We start from the raw sequence: 26,734 nt of genomic DNA, 5'->3' as shown, positions 1-26,734 counted from the left end.
CCCATTAAATGCTGGTAAGCAGGGAAGGCCGGTATCAAGTGAGTCCCTCCAGCCTGCGCAAGGCAGGGATTGCAACACGGGGCTGTTTCCTCACACCAAGCGTCATGTTTGTCCAGGGAACAGGCAGCAATCCCAGGCAAGCCTCTTCCACCTCCCACCATGCTCAGCAGAACAAAGGCTTGATGGAACACGCAGCCTGCAAGGCACCACCAGCAGCTTAATGGGAACCTGAACCCATTCACGATTCATTCGTGGGATGTGCCTTCTCTTGGCTCTGCAGCCAAAGGGAAGCTGAACAAGATCCTTCAGCAACCAGCACACAAGGAAACAAAACACAGAAAATTACCGGTTTACAGAAGTTTTTATTGTTCATTAAGGAAGCTTTTGTGCAAAAAAAAAATTCAAAAATCAAGACAATGTTCTTGAGAAAGCAACTGCACATGTGCCCCCAGCACAACTCAAGCAGGACAGGTGACACAGTCCACAGGAAGGGAGAAAACTACAGGGACTCCCAGAGGCAGCACCGGATTTCCCCAGCTCACCTCGCCAGGCAGCTCACCAGCATGGATCCTACTAAAAACCCCAGAAAAATAAAACCTTCCCAACCTGTTAGTGCAGCCCCTCCTCCCCACTATAAAGATCCATGTTAAGAGACCACAGTCCAGTTTAAAACACCAAACACCATCCTACACACCAGGGTGTAACACAACCCATCCCTGCAGGGCAGTGGTGCCAAAGGAAGAGCCCATTTCCTATCTGCTGTATCTACCCCAACTGGGATACACCACCAGAACAGTGCACAAGCCTGCCAAGACAGAAAGCTGCAGGTATTTTATATACCTTTAGGGGAAATTTTCTTTTTTTTTTTTTTATTTTTTAAAGTCATGGGTGCTTCAGCATTCAGCAAACAGGAGAGACAAACCTCTATTGCCATCTGTCAGCACTGCCCAGGCATTTAGTATGAGAGTAACTAAAAACCTGTATAGTCCAGTGGTTTTCCAATGAAAAATACTCTGCTTGCTGCTACAACTTTGTTATGGGAGTTCCTGCTCATCCCAGGCACCACAGGAACAGCAGGAGTCGGCAGCATCTTTCTGAACAGGACTGGAATTTTCAAAGCTCCACATCTGCCCAGATGCTCCTTCCCAAAGGTCTCCTCAGAGCTACTTTGGTTCCTCTGTTTTGGGGGGTTTGATCTGTGTTTTGGGGATTACATTGATCAGAATTACGTATCAAATTCAAGGTCCATCTCATGCAATACAAGCAAGATTTTCATTCCCAAGGATCCTTCACATCAAGGGCCTGACATGTGCCATAGGTAGCAGCAGCATGGGGGGATTTCAGGCCATTTCAGTGGAATTTCAGAGAGGTGTGAAAGGCAGGCTGTCAGGTGTGCCAGCAGAGCTCCCACAATCTGCCACCTCTGCTTGCTGCAATTCCCATCAGAAATGGGAACTCTGGATAAGAATTTATACCTCCAGCTACTGAGAAGAGTGGCAGTGAGAACTGGTGGCAGCAGAGGAAAACTGCCCCAAGTCTCATAGAGCCTCTGAATAATGACTGAAATATGCTATGAGAGAAAAAGCAGATCAAGGAACAAATGGGCAGTTTACAACAAACCCCATTTTCCCCACACGCTCTGCCCTCGGTGCTGACCTCCTTCTGACATGTGCACAGCACCTGCTGACTTGTTCCTCCTCCATCTCCCACCTCCTCTGCACCTGGCCTGGCTGCATGTGGGAAGCTGCAAGGCTAAGCAGAATTGAGCAACTAGGATAAGAAAAAAGGGAGTCATTCCTTAATTACATGAGCATGCTTTAGGAGACTGACATCCCACTGGACAGGGCTTGGCAGCAGAACACCCATGCTTAGACCAAGTAGTCCAAGGAAATCAAAAGGATGTGATCAAAGGTTGAGGGAGGGTTTTCCTCAGCTGTAACAACACCAGGAGCCACAAGCATGGCCACTTCAATGCAAAAGCGTGATCACTCAAGTGCATCTCTTCAGGAACCAGTTACTTTTCAAAGGTAGCTGGGCACACAAAGCCCCCTCTTCTGCATCTGTAGAGCTTTGAAAAAGCCAGCTGAAAAGATTCCCAGATTTAACATTATCCGTTAGAGTTCCCATACACAGAAAATTAACATTCCAGCCAGATGTTAAAAATGCAAAGCATGTAAAATCTTCACAATGCTCCCTCTACAGAAAGACACTTGAAAGTTTAGTTGCTATCTTGTTCTTTTTTTAAATTAAAAGAGCCTTGTCTCATTTCACCTTCTCTGTCATTCTTCCCAGCACCTAAAAAACACTTCAGCCTACCAATTAAAAAAAAAATCTACAACACACTGACTATTTTTAGGAGCATAATGAGTTAAACTGTACAATCAGAAATATTTTTGTTAAGTCAATGATGAAGATCTGATCCTTCAACAGCAGCACTGCTACAGAGGAGTTACAATAAAGGAACTTGAAGGTCAAATTGTTAACGAGGCAGAGAGGAGGGACAGGTGAGATAACAGCTCTCTGCCAACCTCAGCCCACATTTTTTAAGAGCCATGGCAAACTTTCAGAACTGGAAATTCTTCTTCTAGTTCCACACGTGACGTTTGCAGTGATCAACAGCCTAAAGGGAAAATAATAGTTGATGTTAGTGGAAAAAAGCCTGTTTGCAAACCAGCATACATCTACACAATTCAACACCTGATCCTGAGCCAAGATCTTGAGAGCAAATCTGCTTTTCTTAAAGTGATTTCAAAGTCGAACAGAATAAATAATATCCTCATTCCCACCCCAAAGCTTCAGGAAAGAAAGTTGATGACCCTCAGCCATCAAGGCATGGCAGAGAAAGCAATGCTGGAAGCCAATTTTTAGAGCCTGATGGAGAGATCATGATATGATCTGTTGGCTGCAGGAACACTGACAGCTGACAATGTACCTTACTATAGGTTCTGAAATACCAGCAGTCAGGTGAGGGATAGGAAAAAAAAGTGGAGGAAAATCAGCTTTATGAAAGCTAAGGCTTACGAATGCCAATACCCTTTTGCTTTTTTAAACTGGAATTCACACACTTCCAAGTGTGGTAGAACCCAAAAAAAGGCTTGTAAGGAGCTACCAAAGGTCAATAGGAAGCTGGAGGCAGAGTCCTGCTTTACGTACATTGCACTGAACAGCAGTGTCCATGTTCTTACACCAGTAACCTGGACCCCAGACACAAGCCTCTTCCCCCAGGAGGGGCTGTTTAGCTGATCCACAGACTCCCAGTTTCTGTGAAAAGAACAAGCAGCAGAGTCAGCACCTTTCTAATTGCACCCAGAGATCTCAAGCCCAGCCTTACACCTGAGCTTTCACCTGAGTGAGTGTGAAAGCTGCACTGAGGCAGCTGCAGGATCTCTCACTGAGGTCAGAGCTGCAGCTGATGGAGCAACCATGAAACTGGGACCTGACACAGGGAAGAATTAAGTTACTGCAACTCCTTTGTAATAATGCCAAGGTCATGGGTTCAATCCCCTGTGTGGCCATTGACTTAAGAGTTGGACTCTATGATCCTTGTGGGTCCCTTCCAATTCAGAATAGTCTGTGATTCTGTGATTTTTCATACCAAGTTTTGAAAAAAGATCTTCCAGAGAAGAGATCAACTTTTCTCTTCTAGAGCAGCTTTTCTCTTCTAGAGAGCAGCTTTTCTCAAGAGGTGTCATTTAACTTCCCACCACACTCAGGACACACCACACCCTGTCACTGAAGCTCAGCAGTGGCAGCTCTTTCCTTCTGTCCCTCCCTGCACTAGGCTTGCAGTCAGCTGTCCACTGAATCCCAGGCCTTGCACAACCACATTTCCTCCAATGTGCTGTTTCTTATTCCAGCAGAGTTTCTGCATGTTTAGGCACTGGAAGGCACACAGAGTAGGCAGGACTGTATCAAAGCCTTTACTCATAAACCCAAAAGCAATACTCACAGTGCAAACAAAAGTGGGATCCATCATCTCCGCCAGGAGTTGCACAACCACGGGTTCATACTGTTCCACAAACTGAACACACTGCAACAAAACACAAGTTGGGAGATTCTCCTGTTAGAGCCTCTGGAAGAAGAGGAATGTGTGGTCTGTGTGCTACCCCAAACACCCCAACAACACACTCCAAATGGATAAAGCAGAGGCTGGAGCTCTGCAGATGGAAAAGGACTCAGCATGGCACTAATCACACAGTTTTTTACTAGTTCATACCTGCCTGCAGCTGTCTGCAGACAGGTCATGAGGAGAGAAGGGGTCAAAAGGAAAAGAACCAAACAGGACAGACTTTGGGAGAAGAACCAAGCAGGAGAAGCTTTGACTGCAAAGCTTGATCTCTGATCGTGGAGATCACTGCTGTCTCAAGAGGAAAGCACACAGAACCAGCTGGAGACAAACATCCTGAACAGGGCAGCAGCAAAGCAGCAAGGACTCCTAAGCAGTTTTACCCAAGTAGTTCCTATTCCCTCCAGATCAGGCAGTAGCAGGAGCACTTCCATCAGGAACAGTCTCTCTCCCTCTAGTGGAGAGACTATCTCCAGAGCTCAGAAAGATGCTGCTCTCAGCAGAGACTAAACAGCACCATTAATAAGTCAACCACAGTTATTAAACAGCCTCTCACAGCAGGAAGGGCTGTTCCACAGATGCTTTAAACCTGTACATTCTACTCCTGGTAAACTTACAAGCAGTTGCCACTTGCTGACACTCAGCAGCCACCTAGTAAGATTTCCAGGTAAATCTTGATAGCAGTGGTCTAACAGGTGTCTCACTGGAATTATGCCAGCTTACTTCCAATTACTCCATTAATCCTCTGAACAGCATCAGTGTTGAGAGAAAAAAAAACAACCACCAACCAACCATCAGCTGTTCCCACCCACTGTTCTCAGAGGATTTCCAGGCAAACCTTTCCTGACTGCAAATTAGTACAACAATCCAGCCAGCCCATTCAGGTCCTTAAAAGCCTCCATCTATTCAAAGGACTGCCGGCTCCCAAGGATGGGAAGGGAGAAAACCTAATCCCCTGCACACCAAACTCTTCCTAACTTCCAGCAGAAGACTGACAGCTGTTACAAAATCCAACACGAGACACTGCCTTGCAGTTTTTCCAAATGCTCTCCAAGATGCCCCTGTCCATGGGAAGAGATTGAAACCAGATAGCCTTTAAGGTCCCTTCCAACCCAAAGTATTCCAGGACTCTCTTTCATCCTTCTGTTCACCTCTATCTGCCTTGCCATGCCACACAGCATGGCCTGTGAGGTCATTCCACTGCCTCAGATAAAGCCTGTTCTCTCTTTTTTATTTATTTATTTTTGCTCTGCTGCACATGAGAAGCTGCTATGCCTTGGTGCTAATAAAGGGAAAAACCTGGGAAGGATCAGGTTGCTGGACACAAGCCAGTCCCAGCTGCACCTGTGGACAGTTTGTCTCCAGCCATGGACAAGGCATTTGGCCAAACACAGAGACCTCTGTTATTAGTACCTGGACATTTATAGCAGAAGTAGAGACACTTGAGAGATGGACCTAAAATTAGCATGTAGACAAAATATCAGGTGAAACACAAAAAAACAAGGTTAAGCTTGTCACTGTAGGAACTATGTAAACCCAGCAAATAGTAAGGACAGTTCCCAACCATCAACAAGACCATGGCTTTGTAGTCTGCCTCCTGCACACACTCCTTACCTGATCACTGACAGACTCTGGCAGGAAGTGACACACTTTTTCCAGTAAAGCTTCAATCTCAGCTGTTGTGGCATTCTTCTCTAGCTCTTTGTCTGCATAAGCTACCACCATTTTGCAGATATCACAGAAGCCATCTGCAGGTTTCACTGTAACTGAGAAGGAAAATTAAAAAACAAACCAAACATCAGTGCTTACAAAGAAAAAGGAGACAGTATCAGCAAAGTGTCCTCAAGAGAGATCTCATGACACGTGAGCTGTCTCATGTGGACACCAGACCTCTCACTACCCACCTGGCTGCTGAGGAAGCTTGTTGGCTGCACAGCATTTCAGCATCACACAGACAGTTTCAGGGTTTGTTGCCTCCAGGAGCATGTCAATGACAGCCTGGCCATACACCTCTATGAAGTCCTTGCACTGGTCTTTGACACTTCCTGGGAACAGGCGGCACACCGCCTCCATTTCATGCACAATCTCCTCCTGAAGCACAAAGAAGGGTGGGGGAAATGGAAAATGAGGGGCAGAAATTTCACTCAGTTCATAAACATGTCTTTTCTGTCTCACCCAGGACAGACATTTCGCTGCCATGAAAAACAGCCAATAAAATTAACTTTCTTTTGCCCTCCAACACAGCCCCATTTCAGGCAAAGCCCAGGAAGAGGTACCATGCCCACCACTTACACACCTCTGTCCTGTTGCTCTCCAGGAGGCCAGTCACTTCTCTCACCATGGTCTCACATATTTCACACACAGAAAAACTCTTCTCTTGCACTGAGGCCTTCTGAGCACACAGAAGAAACACACAAATGGTGAATCAGCATTGGGACATATTTGACAGGAACAATTCCTAAGAGATCAGCTTAACAGCACTCATGTGCTTCTTCACCTAGAGCTGTATGCAAAAGGTCACAAAGAACCCATACCCAACCTCAAAGGTCTCAGTAAAATGCCTTTCTGAATGAACAGGCAATTAATTGTATGACTAATTAAGACTACAATCCCCAGGTCAGACAAGAAAGGGGAGCTGAATTCAGTAGACACAGAGAAATAAGCAATCCCACAGAGACACAAGTCAAGGGAACTGTACAGTGGTTTTTAAAATACATTAATTGAGGACAAAATTTCCTAGAATTGAGAGCATCCTTCTCATTGCAAAACAAACCTTTGGAGAAGCCAAGACACTTTCTCAAACTCACAGCTTCAGCATTCTGACTCTGATCATTCACTGCACAAGCTGAGTGCTGCCTCATTTTTAAAAGTGATAGAAACATAACCTCAAATTTCCAATTGAGCAATTTACATCTGAGGTGACATTCAGAACTGCTGGAACAAGAGTTCCCATTTCAGTCCTGAAGCATTACCTTGTAGCTTTGGTTCAGTGTAAGCTCTGCTGTTCTAACAAATCAATCATTTCTCCTACTTCACAAATCAGCATCAGAAACAAGAAGAGGCCAGGAATTTACATACAGGGAGGCTTGGATTACTCTGTGCATAAAAGCTCATATTTTTCTGTTAGTTTGTTACATTAAAGCAAAAAGGAAAGCAAAGCTGTTAAGTACAAAAAGTCCATCTTACCTCCACAGTTTCCATTTTCACCTCATGAATCACCTGAGCTGGCACCAGAGGCAGCAGGGGAACAGACTTCACAGCAGCACAGAACCCAACCATGGCACAGATGTCCTTTGCTTGCTGGAAAGAGATGTACAAGCAATTTTTTAAAGTCTAGAAGACTCTGCCCATTCTAAGGAGCCTGGGAGCAGGGACAGGACACAGTGTTAAAAGGCTCCACACAACCAGAAGTTTCATGACTACTTCTACTTCAAGTATTGCCAAAGCATTTGATATGGTTATAGGCAAGACAGCTACCAGGTGAAATTTAGCAGCTCCTTTTAAAGAGGAAGATGTTAAAAACCTCATTTTAAAACCCCATTTACCATAAGCCACACTATGCAAGCCCTTCAAAAGGAGTTGACTTAAGAACTACCAACACCATAACAGGCCACCAGCATCACTTTAGACCTGCATCCACAAAGCTGCTTCCCAGCTTTAAGTAATCACAAAGAGACCAATTATTCTGACTTCAGAGTTCACCCAAAAGCTGAAAGAAATGCCTTGAAGAAAGGACTTCTTTCCTCATCCACAAACTACCTTCTTTAAAGCTGCCAGTAACATCACATTCTGCAAACAGAAACAGTTTCTCTCATTACTGAACACAGCCTACAAGAAACAAAAGTTAAGCCTGTTAAAACCTAAGCCTAACCATTTTTACTGCAATAACTGTATTCCCAGTGTTCTTTTCAGAGTAAGAGAAAACAGCAAACAAAGTCTTTAAAAAGGCTTTATAAATCTTTCTCAAAGGTTTTGGAAACACTACTAACACAAAAATAAATACTGGACATGAGGCAAACTGGGTTATCATGTGGCCTCCTTAGAGCAAAGTGAGAAAGGCCACACAGAGTGAGACACAAAACTTGAGTTTTCCCACCTAAAGTTAAAAAAGAGACCCTTGGTCCTACAGGTAATTAGAAGACCATACCCCATCCTGTCACAAGCTTCCTACAGCAGAGGCTTATGATGTTGGAGTTAATACATCACATGCCACAACCTCATGCACAAGCAAAGCAGCACCTCAAAGATACTGGGCTGCTTCAGACTGTTCCAGGCAGCACCTTTAAGTCAAGCCCTTTGGTTCATGCATTGTAAGAAGCAACTCCAGATATTAATGTTACAGCAACACCCACAGACACACAACATGTTCTCTCACAGGGAGATGACAGACACAAGGTCTCACAGGACTGGGCTAATTAAAAGCCCAAATTGCTCTAGGAAGCAGGAGCCTAAAGGCTTCCCACATCTTTTCACTTCATATACTTCAAACATCTACACTATTGTCCTAGATTTGAAGGTTAACCAAGAAACGACCCCAGGACAGCTTTGCTCAAGCCCTTTTGAGCCCAGACTTTAAACCAGGAGCTTTGCCCACATCTGTCCTTCTTCTAGAAGAGGGAGCACATTTTCTGCTCTACTGGTCAAAGCATAATCAAGCTGAAATCTTAGTGGCACAAACTGGTTTCTGGAGCTGAAAGCAGCACTGAAGGAAGCCTATAGTCTTTCTCTGTTTGAAGGACATAAATATGCCTTGTATCTGTCAATACTGAGTACAGTCACACCATGTACACAACTAAAAGAGCAAGGAGTGAACTACAAGCCCTTAAGAGCAAAAGGTGAACTAAAAGCAGGCTATCACCACAGGCAAGGTGCTCACCTACCTGATCCTTCTGTTGACAGGGGAGATTGCAGACAAAGGAAGAAAGGAGAAATTAAAGATAACAGTTAAAGAGAAAAAAACACATCAAGCACATGGAACTGCATATGTTCTTTCCATGGAGATAATGGAATATGACACAGTCCCCACCCCAAAGATCCTTAGCTGGCATTGCTAACCCACATTTAATTGCATGGTGCTGACCAGCATTACTCATTTGCAGTCATTAAGGCATTCTGGGCAAGATTATCTCCAAAGAGTGTGGACAACACTCAGACGCAAGGTGTGGTCACAGTCCGATTTCAGGTATTAACACCACACTGCATTGCAATGCTTAAAATGAGAAACTAAGTGCTGTTGGAACAAAGATTGACTTCCCCCTCCAAATGCTTAAGAAACAGGATGAGCTTCTAAGTAGCCTTTAGCAACTGGCAACAAAAAATGGCCATTGTGTAGCCAAGGTCAGGTTCAAGTCAGCCATACAGTCCACTCAGAAATTCACCTACAGTTTGTTGTGATATTAGGGACAGAAATCTCTAGGAAAGGCTTAGTGTTAGTTGTTTAAAAGGTTCTGAGATCCCTGAGTAAAGAGTTGCCATGGAGGTGGTCAGAGGTAAATGCATGTTGAAGGAGACTGGAGCTGGTGCAGCACCACTCACTTTCCATGGGTCATGTCAAGAGCCCAGAGAGCAGGAACCTTGAGATAGTAACTCCAAAGGATGTTTAGTCTTGCTTCAGAAAGACACATTACCTCTAATACTTGAACTAATTTTGCAACACTGTGACAGACAACTCTAATATCCTCTAATTTGGTGGGGAGTGGGGAAGAGGTCTAAGTACAGGACTGAGAAAAAGGAGTATAAAGGAATATGTGTAATGTACCTTCCACATTTCAAAGAATTCAAGTGCCTTTGGCACCACAAAAGTGGTTATGAAATGAAAGAAAGTGCTAAAGAAAGCATTCTGAAATTAGCACCCAATTAAACACAAAGTTCAAAGCATTAACACCAACACTTACAGAGTTTAATAGGTTTACCCCAGAGTTTTACTGCAATTTATGTTCCCTGTTTCCTAAGAAGCTGCTACACAAACCAGAAAAATGAACTGAGAGCAAATATTATATTCTGCTGATCTTACCATGTGCATCATCATCTGGATAGCCAAGTCAGAATATTCAGAGACATAGGTCTTGCACTGCAGGAGGGGGGAAAAGAAAGTCTTGTGACTATCAAACCACTTGCACTGCAAAGTTGATCTAGAATTTTCTAACACATCTCAAGGCATTAATTTACCTGCTCTACTTAATAACTATTCTGTTGTCTTTCAGAGCTTGCCCCAAATACAAGATGGCATTTCAGGTTACACAATCACTGTACAGATAATGGCTCATCTGCTGAGTTCTTTCCTCTTCCTCTCAGGGCAAAAAGCCCTTCCCCACTGATACAGCCACATGACCCTGCCAGATCATTTGGGTGAGAAAGGCCCTTAAGGGCCAGAACCACCTGGAGCCTTTCTCCTCCTCCCCAGTCCCATACACCCACCCAACTTCCCTGACCACCAGAATTACAATTTCAGTATTGTTCTGTTACACTGTGCAATGTATCCTACATGCAACTATACTCTCCCTTGCCTTATTAAATAGAGAATACAATGAGGGGATTAAGGCACTGAACAAACCACTTTGTGTTGTTTGCATTCAGGACAGATTTTTTTCCAACACAAAAGGGCAGCTCACCATATCGGACATTCCGGGTCCCAAACGGTCACACTCCTCCTTGGCATGAGCAACCAAAGACTTCACAAAAGATGAGTTTGTCTTCACAGCTTCCTGAACATCAGTGACCAGCTGAATGCAATCCTGGCACACATCCCCACTTGCCTGGACAAAGAGGTAAAGGAAACTGAAGTTGACATAACTTCTAGAAGCTGCTGTTAGTATCAGGTTTTACAAGGTATTTTGAGTTACACACAAACCTTAATAAATACTCTATAGAATATTGAGATTAGCTCAGTTGGTTAAAACTTGGTTGTAGTAATGCCAAGGTCATGGGTTCAATCCTCTATGTGGACCATTGACTCTATGATCCTTGTGGGTCCCTTCCAACTCAGAATAGTCTGGAATTCTGTGATCTGTATTAATAAAAATACTCTGAAGCCTGAGCTAACACAGAACAAGCCACTGCGGGTACATGCACCAACCACTAGATGGAGATTAGGTACATACTTGGCTCCAAAACCGAGATAACAGTTAAGACACCCAATCTTCAAAATCTCTGGGTTTTGTTACAGACCACAGTGGGAAGGTTTCCAGATCTGGCATAGATCTTACCAGCTCTACCCACAGCAGCTTGTTCTGTACCCACTCACTGTTTAACTCCCACACCCTGACTTGCTACTACTATCACTCAGCCTCTGCTCCCAAGTTCACAGAATCACAGAATGGATTGGGTTGGAAAAGACCTCCGAGATCATCAAGGCCAACCCTTGGTCCAACTCCAGTCCCTTTACCAGATCATGGCACTCAGTGCCATGTCCAATCTCAGTTGAAAAACCTCCAGGGATGGGGAATCCACCCCCTCTCTGGGCACCCCATTCCAATGCCTGATTACTCTCTCTGGAAAGAAATTTTTTTCTGATCTCCAATTTAAATTTCCTCTGGCAGAGCTTGAGCCCGTGCCCCCTTGTCCTATTGCTGCCTCTTCATTCTCTCATCTACTCCCCTCTGTCAACTATTTGGTTTTTTCCAGTCAAGCCTGTCACCTCTACGTTCAGAGACAAAGCTTCCCCCGAAGGGCAGAGCTAGCAGGTTACTCAGAATGTGGGAAGAGTTCCTTTGAACACTGGTGTCAAACTTTTTCTCAGAAACAATTGTTTTCAGTAAGACCTGCTTGATTTCCGCAGTCCTGTACGGGAACAGCACAGCACTTGTCTTGTCTTTACAGACTGTAGAACTTAATCCAAGATTATCACAGAATTCACAGAATCTCAGACTATTCTGAGTTGGAAGGGACCCACAAGGATCATCGAGTCCAACTCCCAAGTCAATGGCCCACACAGGGGATTGAACCCATGACCTTGGCATTGTTACAACCAAGTTTTAACCAACTGAGCTGAATTATACATACAGTCCACACTGGAACAGCCCTGCACCCTTACCTTGGGCTTCTGCTTGGGTTTGTCCTGAGGGTAAAGGAGAAGAGGCACATTAGCCATGAATGGGGATGCCAGTTCAGAGAAATCCAGCTCTGGGATCTTGTTGGTCTGGAGCTGTTTCTGAAGCTTCGTTGTTGCAAGGTGCTTCTGAAGGGACTGGCACAGGGCAAGGGCACTGCACACAACCTCAGGTTTATCCTAGGGGAGACAAGAGACACTCATAAAGCTCCAAACTCATGTCACTTTTATGTGGAGTTTAAAAACTCAGTCAGCTAAAATGTGACAGACAGGCACAATGTTTCCTAGCCAGGGAGAGGCTTCAAACTCACACCAGTGATCAATACAGGATTGAAGAATATGCACAATTTTATGCAGAAGAGAAATTCAAGCATTGCAGGAGCACAACTTTTAATTCCAATAGTTGAAAATGGTTATCCACTTACCAGCTCTTCTTTGATCATATCCATGATAACTGGTAGGTAGGAATCCACTATTTCTTTGCACTCAGAGACCAGGCCTTGGTCAGGAAGGAACTCGCATGTCTTTTCCAAGTAAGAGCGGATCTCCTCCTATGAAAGATGATGTGGGCATGGATAGATTAGTGCTCTCTCTCTCTCAAATATTCTTTCCATTCCCAAAATGCACAATACAAAGCCCAAAACAAGCTCCTTGGACTCAGGTAGGTCCAGGCAGTGGGAAGCACAACTACAGTGAGGTTTTACACTACAAGTCCATGTTCCCCAGTCCTGATCTTTGATCAGATTGCCAAAGTGAAAATATCCAATACTGCTTGCAAGGGCTGCACAACACAGCCTTGCCAGAACAGAACATTCACATTTAGGAGGAGGAAGTGAAATTACAGACTAGTGGGACAGTGACTTGTTTATACAAAGTACTCACAGGTTCACAAACTCAAACAAAGGCCACTTTGTGTAATCATCCACTTCTAGAGACTGCAGTGCTCCACCTTTAGAGGTTGATGGCCCACTGGGCACCAGAACAATTTTATTAAGCAGCTACACTCCATCAGGGGTGCATTAAAAGCATGAGAGGCTCTAGAATTTGCTAATTTCTAAACCAGCAGAGGCTGTTCAAAAGCCTTTTCCCATGTACTCTAGTCCCTTTCACCATCTGCTGCTCATGTTAGGTAAACAACAACACAGACAACCCTTCCACCATCCCCTCACGAGATCTTATTAGGTCCATGAAATCAAACAGTGTTTTGAAGCAAGGAGAAAAGGAGCTCTGCTTACCTCAGTGCCATTATCCTTCAAAACCTTGCCAACCACTGTCACAAGCTCCTTACACAAGTCACAGGGAATGCTGCTCTGGAGAGAGAGAGAGAAAGAGGCAGAGTTACTTAGGGAAAGATTTAAGTGCCTGTAAGAATAATGTGTAAATAATAACACAAAGAACAAACACTACATTTAGAATTGAAATACTGGCTGAGGCTGGCAAGAGAACTTTTAAACAGAGAGTGAGGCTGTCTCAAGCATGTCCAGCTCCAGTTTCTTCAGTAAATCAACATGGCATGAAGAAGCTGGCATGTCACTACCAGTTCATTTCACCAAGTCCCAGTCCCTTGAAGTATTAAGTATATTGTCCCAAGAATCCTGCTCCTGAACCTTTTACCTTGCTCTTCAAAGACTTCACACTTGCTAGAAGGCTTCAGGCAGGTTCCCTCATTTTAGTTGTGTTCTGACATTCCTCCCTTCCCTTAGTCTTTCCTAAACTGAAATATCTTAGCACAGACACAGCCAGTGTGGACTGAATGCATCTGTAAGTAAAACTCTGAAACAACACCCCAAACTACAGTTACACCCAGTAAGGCAGCCCTCATATTTAGTGCAAACTCAACTCAAATGTGACATTTGTACCAGTTTCTCACGGCTTTCATAACTTAGCACGTGCTGGAACATAAACTTTGAGAAAGACCTAACAAATTGCTGTTTTCATAATAACTCATTGCTCAAGTGCAGACAAGACTCTATGAATTAGGGGTCAGTAATAAAGAGGAACCAGTGAAATCCACTAACTCCATTCCATACATTGCTCAGTGGTTGTGCAACAGGTCACGGGAGAAGTCAGCAGACGAGTTTTGCAAGGCAGAGCAGTGAAAAGCAACCTTTATCTAGCACCTAAATTAAGACACAGCAATTAAAGCAGAGGCAGAGACAGCACGTAACTCCAAGCAGAGACTGGGGAAGGGAAGTTCTGGCCAGGTGGGGATTGGTCTCTTCTCCCAGGCACTCAGCAATAGGACAAGGGGGCACGATGGGCTCAAGCTCTGCCAGGGCAAATTGAAGTTGGAGATCAGAGATAAATCCTTTGCAGAGAGAGTGCTCAGGCATTGGAATGGGCTGCCCAGAGAGGGGGTGGATTCCCCATCCCTGGAGGTTTTTAAAGTGAGCTTGGCCATGGCACTGAGTGCCATGATCTGGTAAAGGGACTGGAGTTGGACCAAGGGTTGGACTTCATGATCTCTAAGATCTTTTCCAACCCAATCCATTCTATGATTCTGTGATATTCCAGCATGTGGAAAGCAGCCACCCCAACCACAGGTGGCAGGGCAGAGGTGTCAGTAGGGGATACTCACTACTACAGGTTTGTTCCAGACGTTCTGCTGGCAGTGCTTCACCGCCCCGCACTGCGACGCCGTGCGGATGTTCTGGCACCACAGCTCTGGCCCCTTCACACACTCCTTCTGCCACAGCACAGGGCTTGCCACAGCTGCAAAAAAACCCAAAAACATCATCCTCACACAGCTGCATGCTTGAATGATTTCTGCTCCAAAGCAAGCAGGTTAACCCTGCACAGTGTAACCACAACCCCTCTGGTACACCGCTTCAGTTTACTAACATTTTTTATTTCAATGCAGCAATTTGATCTGAAACATGAGCCCCAAACACAGACTACACAAAGAACTAGAAAAAACACAACAGCTCAAGTTCCCTCATGAAGTGCCTGAGTCTCAGCACCTCACCAGTCCATTCCCTCATCAACCACCTTTTGCAAAAAAAAAAAAAAAAACAAAATACAAACTATCACTTTGCTTAGCACACAAGAACTACAAGATGACTTGAACCAGGGGAACTGCTCATTGTAGAAATCTGCACTTCAAACAGCTGATTCCCAAGGCTACAATCTCCCTGTTCTACTGTCACTTCAACTCTGAACCAGCCTGGCATTGCTGCCTGCATTCCTCCTCCCACGTGAACCACCCCGTTCTCACACAGCAACTGAAGAGTGAGGAAACTCACAGGATTAGAAGCCACAACAATGTACACATTACATGGAGGACTTAGCAGCAGGTACAGACCAAAACACTGATCATAAACAGAAAGTGTTAATAAACAACCCAAGGAATCGTCTATCATAGTTTTTAAATCACTAAATCTATTTAAACTTTTTTTTCTTGGTCAGCAGTTCAAATGTGTACAGAAAAATCTGTGGGGATGAAAAAAAGTACCAGTCTTTGTCTGGACATTACCTGAGTCTCATCTCAACTCCCTTCCAACCTACAAAGATTTCAAGTCAAATACAAAATGCCATTTCTGGACAGTTTTCCTAAAGAAAAGGAAAATATCTGCACTAGGAGTAAGCAATAGGACAAGTAAATCAACTACAGCTTTTTGCTGACTTTTCAAGCTTTTTCTTTTTTTTTTTGACTGCGCTCTCTGGACTGGACACCCAACTGTTCCCAGTTTCTAAAACCATCCTATCTGTCAGTTGGCTTAGTTTCTTCAGCAATGCCCCACACTGCAGTCACCTATGAAGAAACTACTCCTAAAATCCTACAGTAAACAAGCTCCAGGAAAATCTACCACAGTCCAAAGCTTACAAGGGCACTGCTGTCAAAGTTTATAATAATAAAAACCACCAAAACAAAATGCAACCCCAACCTGTTCCAAGCAATTATCTGTACAGGTGTTGCTGAGGATCTTTACATCAATGCTGTTTACAGATGACAAAATCCTGTAAAATCACATTGTCAACCAGGAGGCAGGAGTTAAGCTGTTTCATTCCTACAAAGTTCAGTAAGGCCACACCTTGAGTGTTGTGTTCAGTTCTGGGCCCCTCAGTTCAGGAAAGATCTTGAGGGGCTGGAGCAGAGCCAAAGAAGAGCAACGAGGCTGGAGAAGGGACTGGATGTGGCACTGAGTGTCCTCTTAAACACCTCCAGGGACAGAGAATCCACCACATCTTGATCCAACCCCACTGTGATCACCAGCCCATGGCACTCTGTGCCATGGGCTGGTGATCACAGTGGGGTTGGATCAAGGGTTGGGCTTGATAATCTCAGAGGTCTCTCCCAACCCAACTGAGAAGAGAAGACCAACGAGGCTGGAGAAGGGACTGGAGCACAAGTGCACAAGTGGGGAGAGGCTGAGGGAGCTGGGGGTGTTTAGCCTGGAGAAGAGGAGGCTCAGAGGTGACCTCAGCACTGTCTGGAACTGCCTGAAGGGAAGTTCTGGCCAGGTGGGGGTTGGTCTCTTCTCCCAGGCACTCAGCAATAGGACAAGGGGGCACGATGGGCTGAAGCTCTGCCAGGGGAAATTGAAGTTGGAGAGCAGAAAAAAATTCTTTGCAGAGAGAGTGCTCAGGCATTGGAATGGGCTGCCCAGAGAGGGGGTGGATTCCCCATCCCTGGAGGTTTTTCAACTGAGCTTGGTCGTGGCACTGAGTGCCATGATCTGGTAAAGGGACTGGAGTTGGCCCAAGGGTTGGACTTGATGATCTCAGAGGTCTTTTCCAACCCAATCCATTCTATGATTCTGAGCTTATGGCAGATGAACCATCACTTTTCCAATTCTCAAGTCTTGTTCTAAGCTATTAGAGGATCACTGTAACAGCTGAATTACCAGTGCCTGCAGCAGGTGCAAAGACACATCAAACACCAACACTGCTGTATAGGTGGCACTGCAGCCTCCTCAGCTGCTCACTTACAAAGCCTGTTTACACTCCATTTCAGAGGAACGACCCATTTATTTCAAGAAGGACGTGCTTTGCACACCTAATTTTTTTTCACAAGAGCCTGAAGCTCGTCATCCTCTCTCAGCAGAAACCCTTGTTTTTTTGCACATTACTGCTGAGCAAGACAGCACACTGGGACTGCTTGTGAAACTGCAGGAGAAAGACTTCAAAGCTCCTAATAATGTCTGGTTAGCAAAGTATTTACAGCCTATTCTAAACTCAGCATTATGGCTCTGGGAGCACAAGAATAGTTAATTTTCAAAGTCAGACTGGGAAGCCAAAGAGCTGTCAGCTCTGGCAGGGTGACAATTACAAGTATACACTTGGTAGAGGGAGTTTTCTTCCCTTTCAGATCCTGGCATTGGACAGTGGTAGGAAGGCTCTGGAAGGCAGTCAAGCTCTCAATAAAGTCAAGTAAGACCTGGACTTTAAACAGTGGAATTAAGGGCTCCCAACACTTTACAAGTACAGCTTTTAACCTATGCCTTTATTTCTGTAAATCAAAAGAAAATTACTGCCCCTACAGTGAAACTTACTGTAAAACTACAAACCTAAACTATGTAACTCAAATTATAGTTATCCCAAGCAGTTTCTCAAACTCTTAAGAGCTAAACTGAGGCATTCATGCTGTAACCTGCACTGGTTTGATCTGGCCCTTAATGACCTTTCAGGTTTTGTTTGCTTTTTTAATACCCTTTCTCTGTGACTTTTCAGATCCATACCAGTTTCAAGAGAATGTCCAACAGCTGGTCTGGCTGTTCCTTCCTCACAGCCTTAACAACAGGTCATTATTAAGTGCATGACAAGAATTCTACGCTTCAGATTTATTCCTACTCATCAGCTTTTCTGGCTGTGTGTCTTTATGCCTTCCCTGCCGTGTGGCTTCTGTATCAAACAGATGCTCACACAGAGTCAAAATGCTCTGACTTGTTCACAAGGAGAGGGAAAAAAGTCTTAAAATTAGGTTGATTTTTGACAATACATCAACTACTCAATGCCTTTGATTGCTCTGCATCCCATCTCACCAGCTTGGGAGGAGGAAAACGAGCAGTTTCTCAGAAGTGTGCACAGCCACATCTTGCTCAGATTCTGCTCAAAGTGCTGCCACTGGGCACACAGTCCCTTGGAATTTGGGAATAAGGACATCAATGTTACCTGCCATCCTCTACAGAGGGCCAAAGACAATCTCAGAAGCACTGAGGAGCAGCAGGGACAGCAATGCATGAGAAGCAAACTGTTCATAAGCCACTTAACACTGAAAGCTAATTTTAGGATGGAAGCAAGCACTGCAAACACTTCCTCACTGCTATTATTTAAAGTCCTCACTCCTGCACAACATCAGAGGAAAAAGAAATGACACGGTACCTACAGACTTCTGTCCCAAAAAAGCCTAAAGATTAAGGAAACCTGAATCAGCTTCAGCACAAGATGAACACTTACCTACAGAAACAGAATAGTGGAACAGCAGTGCCCTCTCAGCTGCAAAGGACAATGGGGACATTCTTTCCTTCTGACAAGACAACTCTAAATTCAGAGTTTTCAGTACAGGTCTTTCTGGTCAAACAGTGACCAGGTACATTGTTTATCAGGGCCACACATGGCTGGCACATTTTAGAAAGCAGCCACACAACAAACACAACACACCAATCATGGCTTCTTTTCTTCCATCTTCTGGAGTGACTTCAAATAGAGTTAAATTTATATTAATTTATTCTCTATTAAGTGGAAATATTTTTGTTGCATATCTCATATGAAAAGATGCCCCTTCACTGCAAGAATATCCACCAGCCTTACTTTCTAAAGATCCTGGGAAAAACAGAAACAAAAGTAAAAGGGCAGTTCTGGCCAGGTGGGGGTTGGTCTCTTCTCCCAGGCACTCAGCAATAGGACAAGGGGGCACGATGGGCTCAAGCTCTGCCAGGGGAAATTGAAGTTGGAGAGCAGAAAAAAATTCTTTGCAGAGAGAGTGTTCAGGCATTGGAATGGGCTGCCCAGAGAGGGGGTGGATTCCCCATCCCTGGAGGTTTTTAAAGTGAGCTTGGCCGTGGCACTGAGTGCCATGATCTGGTAAAGGGACTGGAGCTGGACCAAGGGTTGGACTTGATGATCTCTGAGGTCTTTTCCAACCCAATCCATTCTATGATTCTATGAAGTGACAGCTACAGCAGGGGGAGCTGCCAGGAATTCACATAAAAACCAGTTTAAAGGCCATGGAGATTAAGAGAAATCAGCAACTCACTCCCACATTGTTCTATCCTACTTATTTCAGCAACTGTGCATTGTTTCACTTCTCCAAAGCAGCAAATGCAACTTTCACCTCCTTCCTTCCACATGCATGGGTCAGTAAACTTTCTAGGTAGAAAAGGTGATATTTTCTGAGGGAGCTCTCACCTCCACTGCCCCAACCCTGTCTGTGTTTCCATTCCAAGTGACTGGTGTGGAGGGAGGAGGTGAAAGTTGCATTTGCTTCTTCACTCCTCTCCAGGAAACAGCAACCTCATAGAAAGCTTATAATGTCTGGATTGCAAGGACAGCTACTGGGAAATTGTTAGGTAATTACCTTTCTGGAGTAAAAACCTTCCCTTCTCTCAAGCATTTGTATTGTCCTCTTCCAGGGACAGCCAGCCTGAATTTTTTCCCTGAGATTCTCAGAAAAACATCCTGAGAAATCCCATCCAAAGCTGTACTGAAGCTGTAATGAGACTTCTGTGACTGTGCTTGATACCTTAATAGGCTTCTATGAACAGGGATTCCAATGGGCCAGATTCCCTAAAGAACCAAAGGATGAACCAGAAAATTACCACCCAAAACACAAAGAAATTCAACTTGAAGGCTCCAGCCTCCTCCAAACCAAACTGCTACAAAAGCCCTGGTGTGAGCAACATGGTTAATGACAAATTAACCTGTAAATTGTGAAAAAAAGCAAAGCGCTGAGCTGCTGTTCACCTCAACGAGTGGAAGTCAAATGTGGCCTTAACTACAATTAAACTTGTCCAACTATATTAACATATTTATCAGGAGGGATGTTTTTTCCTGGGTTCCCATGTGATAATGTTAAACCAAAAAAGAGTATTTCTTATCTCTCAGAAACACCCACAGACCAAGTGAATGCATCATCCTCTGTCATTCTCTGCTGTTGGTTACTGACTTTTCCCCACTTCTTTTGAGAATTGCAAAAGCAAAGTGTTTTTAAGTTAAATAAGTCAAGAGGGATCAACTTTTCTTCACCAAGTCGTACAAGTCAAGGAGTGACCTCAAACTGAAAGCTCAACACTGGTCAGTTAATGAGTAAAACTTCAAAAGTCACACACCAGTGACTCTTGCCAGAGGGCTACTGTGTCTACGGATTAATGAGGCAGTAAAATGACCACAATATTTGAGAGATTACAGGCCATTTGCAGGAAAATGAGATGAAATCTGGCTGGCTGTTATATCAGCATTGCTGTTAAAAATCAGAGTCTTCCTGTTCAGTATCTACTGATGAAAAACCAAGCATGAAACATTTCTAACCACTGCAATTCACAAGAAATGAGTTCTGAGTCAACACCACAACCACACTCTTCCTCAAAGTGGGGAACACGTTCTCATTTTGGCACATACCTCTGCCTCAGGTGGTCCCTCTCTCCCCTCCCCAGAAGGAAACACGTTCTCATTTTGGCACATACCTCTGCCTCAGGTGGTCCCTCTCTCCCCTCCCCAGAAGGAAACACGTTCTCATTTTGGCACATACCTCTGCCTCAGGTGGTCCCTCTCTCCCCTCCCCAGAAGGAAACACGTTCTCATTTTGGCACATACCTCTGCCTCAGGTGGTCCCTCTCTCCCCTCCCCAGAAGGAAACACGTTCTCATTTTGGCACTTACCTCTGCCTCAGGTGGTCCCTCTCTCCCCTCCCCAGAAGGAAACAAGGCAAGAGGAGCAGTTTGTGTACATACAATCACAATAAAATCAAAGAGAGCAGAGACCTGGATGAGCTGAGACAATAAAATCACCTCTACCACGCCAATCAACTGTCCCAGTCATTGCAAAGTTTGCATGGGAGTAATTTCCGCATGGGCCAGAAGCTGCTGCCAAGCAAGCCCTGACTTCTGCCTGTGATTTTGCTATGAGAATCTAGAAGAGATAACTGGATGTTCAAGGACATCTGATAGTCATCAGGAGCAAGTTGTCCCATGCAATACATCAAGACACTCCCAAAAAGTTATGAGAAACAACTTTCCCTGCAGGAGATCCCTGTAGAAATACACAAAAATATGTTGCACATACTCATTGTCTATGCCATTATTTCTGGTTTTGATTTGTGAGGGGTTTTGCAGGTGGGGAGGGCAGATTTCTTGCAATCTCTGCAGAAATCCTGTATTCAACATTCCCCTTTCACCAGGCAAACTTATCCTGAAGGGATAACTACCTGAAGGGAAGTTCTGGCCAGGTGGGGGTTGGTCTCTTCTCCCAGGCACTCAGCAATAGGACAAGGGGGCACGATGGGCTCAAGCTCTGCCAGGGGAAATTGGAGAGCAGAAAAAACTTCTTTGCAGAGAGAGTGCTCAGGCATTGGAATGGGCTGCCCAGAGAGGTGGTGGATTCCCCATCCCTGGAGGTTTTTCAACTGAGATTGGCCGTGGCACTGAGTGCCATGATCTGGTAAAGGGACTGGAGTTGGACCAAGGGTTGGACTTGATGATCTCGGAGGTCTTTTCCAACCCAATCCATTCTATGATTCTATCCACACCACAGAGCGTGGGGAAATCTGCTATCTGACACCTGAAACCAAACATTGCCCCATGACCAAATACAGAGAAGCACTACCCTAAAATATATGTACGTGTCAAAGACCACAACAGCAGCCCTTTTAAATTGCAATAGGTACTCTGGTATCTTGAAAGCACCAAATTAATTGGATTAAAAAGTTGCTACATAAAGAAAAAAAGGGCAAAACTAAGTGGAAGAGTAAATCAAAAACAAACAATCCCTCTTCATGCCATACAGGGACCCTGAGATTATTTCAGTTGGTTAAAAACTCGGTTGTAATAATGCCAAGGTTGTGGGTTCAATCCCCTGTGTGGGCCACTGACTTAAGAGTTGGACTTGATGGTCCTTGTAGGTCCCTTCCAACTCAGAATAGTCTGTGATTCTGTGACAACTGGTCTTGCTATTAAAGACTGAGACAAAAAACACATTAACTACCTATTAAAGTCCTCAGTTGTCCCAACCTGCTTTGAAGACTCAGATCAATGTGAGATATTGGAACAAAAAACAAGGGGCAGGCAGCAGTAAATGGCCCTGTTTTCCCCACAGGTATAACATAAAAACCTTCCTGGTTTTTACAGCAGAAAAACCTTCCCTGAAACAGCACAGCCCAAGCTCCTGGAGAGGCTCAGATGACATCAGGTGACAGGTTCAGTTTGGCTGACAAGCTCCCCCTCTATTGCTCCACCCTCCCCATCACCTGGGCCTTCTGATGCCCCCAGAAAGGCTCCCTTGTGGTGAGTGGAACAGCCCAACCTGAGCACAAAAAGCCTGCACTGGGCTCTGGCAGCTCTGCAGATCCAATCACACATTCACCAGGCATGACCGTGAGCAGGAAGAACGGCCCCAGCTCCTCCAGACACAACCAGGAGCGACACCTTCTATTTATAAACCTCCTCGGCGAGCAGGGAGGGGATTGTGCAAGGGCAGGTTTGCACAGAGCACATGACAGGTGTGCCATCAAAGCACCGCTGCGTTGTGTGACAGCCAAGAGGTGCCTCAGACCCCGTTACTCCTCTAACAAACAGGGACTTTATTCTTACATAATCACAGAACCATTTAGGTTGGAAAAGCCCTCCAAGATCGAGTCCAGTCTGTGACCAATCACCACCCTGTCACCCAGCCCACAGCAATGAGTGCCATGTCCAGTCATTCCTTGAAGACTTGCAGGGGTGCAAGGGACTCCACAACCTCCCTGGGCAGCCCCTTTCAATGCCTGACCACCCTCGGCATGGAGAAATTCCTCCTAATTTCCAACCTGAATCTCCCCTGGCACAGCTTGAGGTTATTGTCCTCTCATCCTGTTGTTTTTCACCTGGGAGCAGGGCCCGATTCCCTCCAGCTTCCCCTTCCTGTCCAGGAGTTGCAAAGAGCAAGAAGGTCCTTTCTGAGACTCCTTTTCCCCAGGCTGAGCCCCTCAGCTGCTCCTGATCCTCCAGACCCTTCCCCAGCTCCACTCCCTTCCATGGACACGCGGCAGTCCCCCAATGTTGCTCTTGTCAGAAGGGGCCAGAACTGTTCTAGACCCCTCCGTTCAGGAAAGAGATTGAGGGGCTGGAGCAGGACCAGAGAAGAGCAACGAGGCTGGAGAAGGGACTGGAGCACAAGTGCTGTGGGGAGAGGCTGAGGGAGCTGGGCGTGTTTAGCCTGGAGAAGAGGAGGCTCAGAGGGGACCTCAGCACTATCTGGAACTGCCTGAAGGGAAGTTCTGGCCAGGTGGGGGTTGGTCTCTTCTCCCAGGCACTCAGCAACAGGACAAGGGGGCACGATGGGCTCAAGCTCTGCCAGGGGAAATTGAAGTTGGAGATCAGAAAAAAATTCTTTATAGAGAGAGTGCTCAGGCATTGGAATGGGCTGCCCAGAGAGGGGGTGGATTCCCCATCCCTGGAGGTTTTTAAAGTGAGATTGGCCGTGGCACTGAGTGCCATGATCTGGTAAAGGGACTGGAGTTGGACCAAGGGTTGGACTTGATGATCTCGGAGGTCTTTTCCAACCCAATCCATCCTATGATTCTCCAGGGGCATCAGCAGTACCAGTACAGGGACAGGCACTGCCCTGGGGCTGTGACACCCCATGGCTAGTATAAGACACCTTCCACTTTTCCTAATTTAATCTAGAATCCTGGGCTGCACCAGCCTGGAAATTTTTTGTTATAAACCAAACTTAAAACTAGAACAAGCCTGCAAACCACAGAACACATTATCTGCTTTATCCACAACTTCCAGAAAATTCAAGTCAGGCCAACTCAGCCTTCAAATTTCCTGTCCCCAGATGTTCTGACCAGTGTTTGTTAGAGGAATTATATATTAACTTGAATCTTTCTTCCTTCCAAAGTTTCAGTCTACTGTTTTAGGGGCGATGGGGGAAATAATCCCATCTTCAAAGTTTATACTTTCTACTCTCTGCTTAACTTTTACCTTAGCAAGAGAGGGGGGAAAAAAATTCAGCTAAAGAAAATTGACTTCTGTTTTAACAGCACACCCAGCCTTCTTCCTTTCCTGGCCTCAAAGACAAGCAATAATCAGAGTGTGCATCAGTGGTCCGGAGATGCCAAGACCTGTCCACCCTGCTTTAATTCCTTTGTGTGTCCCTTAAAGGGAAGATGCACAGAAGCTCCTGTAAGTAGGTCAACCAAAAACCCTCCCGGCCTGTAAACCAGCCAAGTGACTCCATTAGGATACGCCAAGGGTGGCTGAATTTTCACACGGCTAATTAACGAGCTTAGCAGACAAAAACGGTGTTGCAGGTTGTCACAGGAAAACCCCCACAAAAATCTGCACAATAGAAGAGAGGATTAGGATTCATAACAGAACCGTGGTGAGGAAAAGACAGGTGTTTATTTGTGTTAAAACAGAGAGTTCCTAAAGAAAAACAGGCCTGACGAGTCTCCCGCCACCCTCACTGCATACCATGCCTTTAACAGGTAGGCCAAGGGAAGTCTCATTGCTGAACTGGTTTCTCATTACAATTTCCCTAAATACACTAATGGCAAAGCTGGCTGATACTTCAAGGTGAACCCTTTTCACTTTCAAAGCACAGGAAACTGCCATGATTTCAGCGATTTGGAAACAGTCCCAGCAGGAGTGGTAACCCATGGCAGCTAATTCAGGGCAGAGCAGACTCAAAATACACTATTAAAGCAGATAAAGATGCAGAGTGAAAGCTGATATTTGCTTTCTTGCTTCCAGCCTGAACTCTGAGGTTCTCTACTGCACTGTCCACGGAGCAGAATATTAAATATTATCAGTCTATCTAGGGAAAGGTGTCCCTGTGCCCAGCAAGGGGGTTGGAAATAGATGACCTTTAAGGTCCCATCCCACCCAGGCCATTCTATGATATTAAAACTACAATAAAGTATGAAACTAATGGGCAATCATGAAAGATTTCATAGGCATAATTTGCTCGTTATTCCTATGCCCTTTGAACAGCCAGTCAGGGGGTTTTTGTTAATTGACTTGTGAAATGCTGCAGGTTCACCTTGTAGGCAAATGAGCTCTAGGATTAGTCTTATTTAGAAGAAAACTCTGAGTAATTGTGCACATGACCATAAGAGTCCTTCGATTTTGCTGTTTCTAGCTATTTCGTGCCACAGCCTAAAGGTGTTTTCCAGCTCCAGTCAGACCACGAATCATTTCTGTCAAGCCTCTGCAATGTACAAAACACGAGCACTGCTCTTTCTAAACTTTACTCCCAGTGCCAAAGGGAGAATATCACCTATTCCTACCCATTCCTTCCACCCCTGCAACAACAGGTAACGAGGCAGCAACCAGCAGAATTGCTGGAATTTTCCATGTGGAGCAAGAGATCGCAATGAAAACACAGAACGGCGAAGGCCACCCCTCGCCATCTGCAAGAGGATTAACGGCCATCTATCCCTGAATGACGAAGATAAACAGCGCTGCTGGCAGAAAAAAACAGTCCCTACCAATCGTCCCCAGCAATATGGTGACAGCGATGCCCGATTCCAGCCGGGATGTGGATGCGCAGGGCCAGGAATCACTTCCCTCCCAGCAGCGACAAAGGCCTGGCCCCCACCAGGACTCTCCCCCTTCTCCTGGCGCTATTTTCGGGCGATTCCCCCGCCACCACCCCAAGCACGGCCCGTCCATCACAACCACCCCGACGGCGCCCTGGAAACCCCCAAACGGCTCTTCCTCCCTTGGGGATCCGGTCCTGCTGCGGGAACACAAACAGCGTTAGGTCCGGCCTCCCCCCCAACCCATCCCGCGCACGCTGGGCGCTAGGGGCACCTCTCCTCGAGCCCAAGCGCTGTGGGTAGGCGGAGGGCGGCGCTCACCGGCAGCGAAGAGGCTGAGGAGCCCGATGAGGAGCTGCGGCCGCGCCATGACCCGCTCCCTGCCCGTCTGCAATGCGGCTCCGCCGGCACCGCCCGCGCCGACCTTTATATACACCGGGGGGCGCGCATGCGCAAGGGCCCGCCCCGAGCTCCGTCCCCCGCGCGCGCGCAGTGGCGGGAGGAGGGAGGGAGAGCGGAGGGGGCGGTGTGTGAAGGGCCCGAAATGGCGGCCCAGGGGTCGCTGTCCCGCAACCCCCTGCCAGCCCCTACCGCCTGAAACGGCGCTGTCTGGCCCGGAATAAACAAGCCCTCACAGCCTGTTGCCTCCACGGGCAGTGCCCTGAGGCGGCGAGAGCCACACAGGCTGGAGTGCTGGGTTAGGAGCTGGCTGGATGGCCGGGCCCAGAGAGTGCTGGTGAATGGAGCTGCATCCAGCTGGCAGCCGGTCACCAGTGGTGTTCCCCAGGGGCTGTGTTGGGGCCAGTCCTATTTAACATCTTTATTGATGACTTACACGAGGGGATTGAGTACATCACTAGCAAGTTTGCAGATGACACCAAGTTGGGAGGGAGTGTCAACCTGCTGGAAGGCAGGAGGGCTCTGCAGAGGGATCTGGATAGACTGG

The 26,734-nt window shown here is 45.8% G+C and overlaps 1 protein-coding gene across 3 annotated transcripts; it reads right to left on the bottom strand.

Annotated features, from left to right (window-relative positions):
• Positions 1–342: 342 nt before the first annotated feature.
• Positions 343–26,217, bottom strand: PSAP (prosaposin). Of its 3 annotated transcripts, none has more exons than XM_071564289.1 (15): positions 26,110–26,217; positions 14,692–14,825; positions 13,349–13,423; positions 12,539–12,664; positions 12,099–12,293; positions 10,678–10,821; positions 10,080–10,136; positions 7,826–7,894; positions 7,253–7,366; positions 6,363–6,458; positions 5,971–6,157; positions 5,681–5,832; positions 3,950–4,030; positions 3,154–3,261; positions 343–2,620 (listed from the first exon to the last, which is right to left on the bottom strand). In XM_071564289.1, exons 1-15 carry the CDS (start codon positions 26,156–26,158, stop codon positions 2,585–2,587), a joined length of 1,623 nt encoding a protein of 540 aa, XP_071420390.1. In that variant the 5' UTR covers positions 26,159–26,217; the 3' UTR covers positions 343–2,584. The 3 variants fall into 3 exon arrangements, with proteins under 3 accessions (XP_071420390.1, XP_071420391.1, XP_071420392.1); XM_071564290.1 differs by having other exon boundaries at positions 7,826–7,855; XM_071564291.1 differs by lacking the exon at positions 7,826–7,894.
• Positions 26,218–26,734: the final 517 nt, after the last annotated feature.

Source organism: Pithys albifrons, chromosome 9 (genome assembly GCF_047495875.1).
Source record: "Pithys albifrons albifrons isolate INPA30051 chromosome 9, PitAlb_v1, whole genome shotgun sequence".
Classification (NCBI taxonomy): domain Eukaryota; kingdom Metazoa; phylum Chordata; class Aves; order Passeriformes; family Thamnophilidae; genus Pithys; species Pithys albifrons.
Note: the sequence above shows the minus strand (reverse complement) of the source record. Positions and strands in the feature narration are given on the sequence as shown.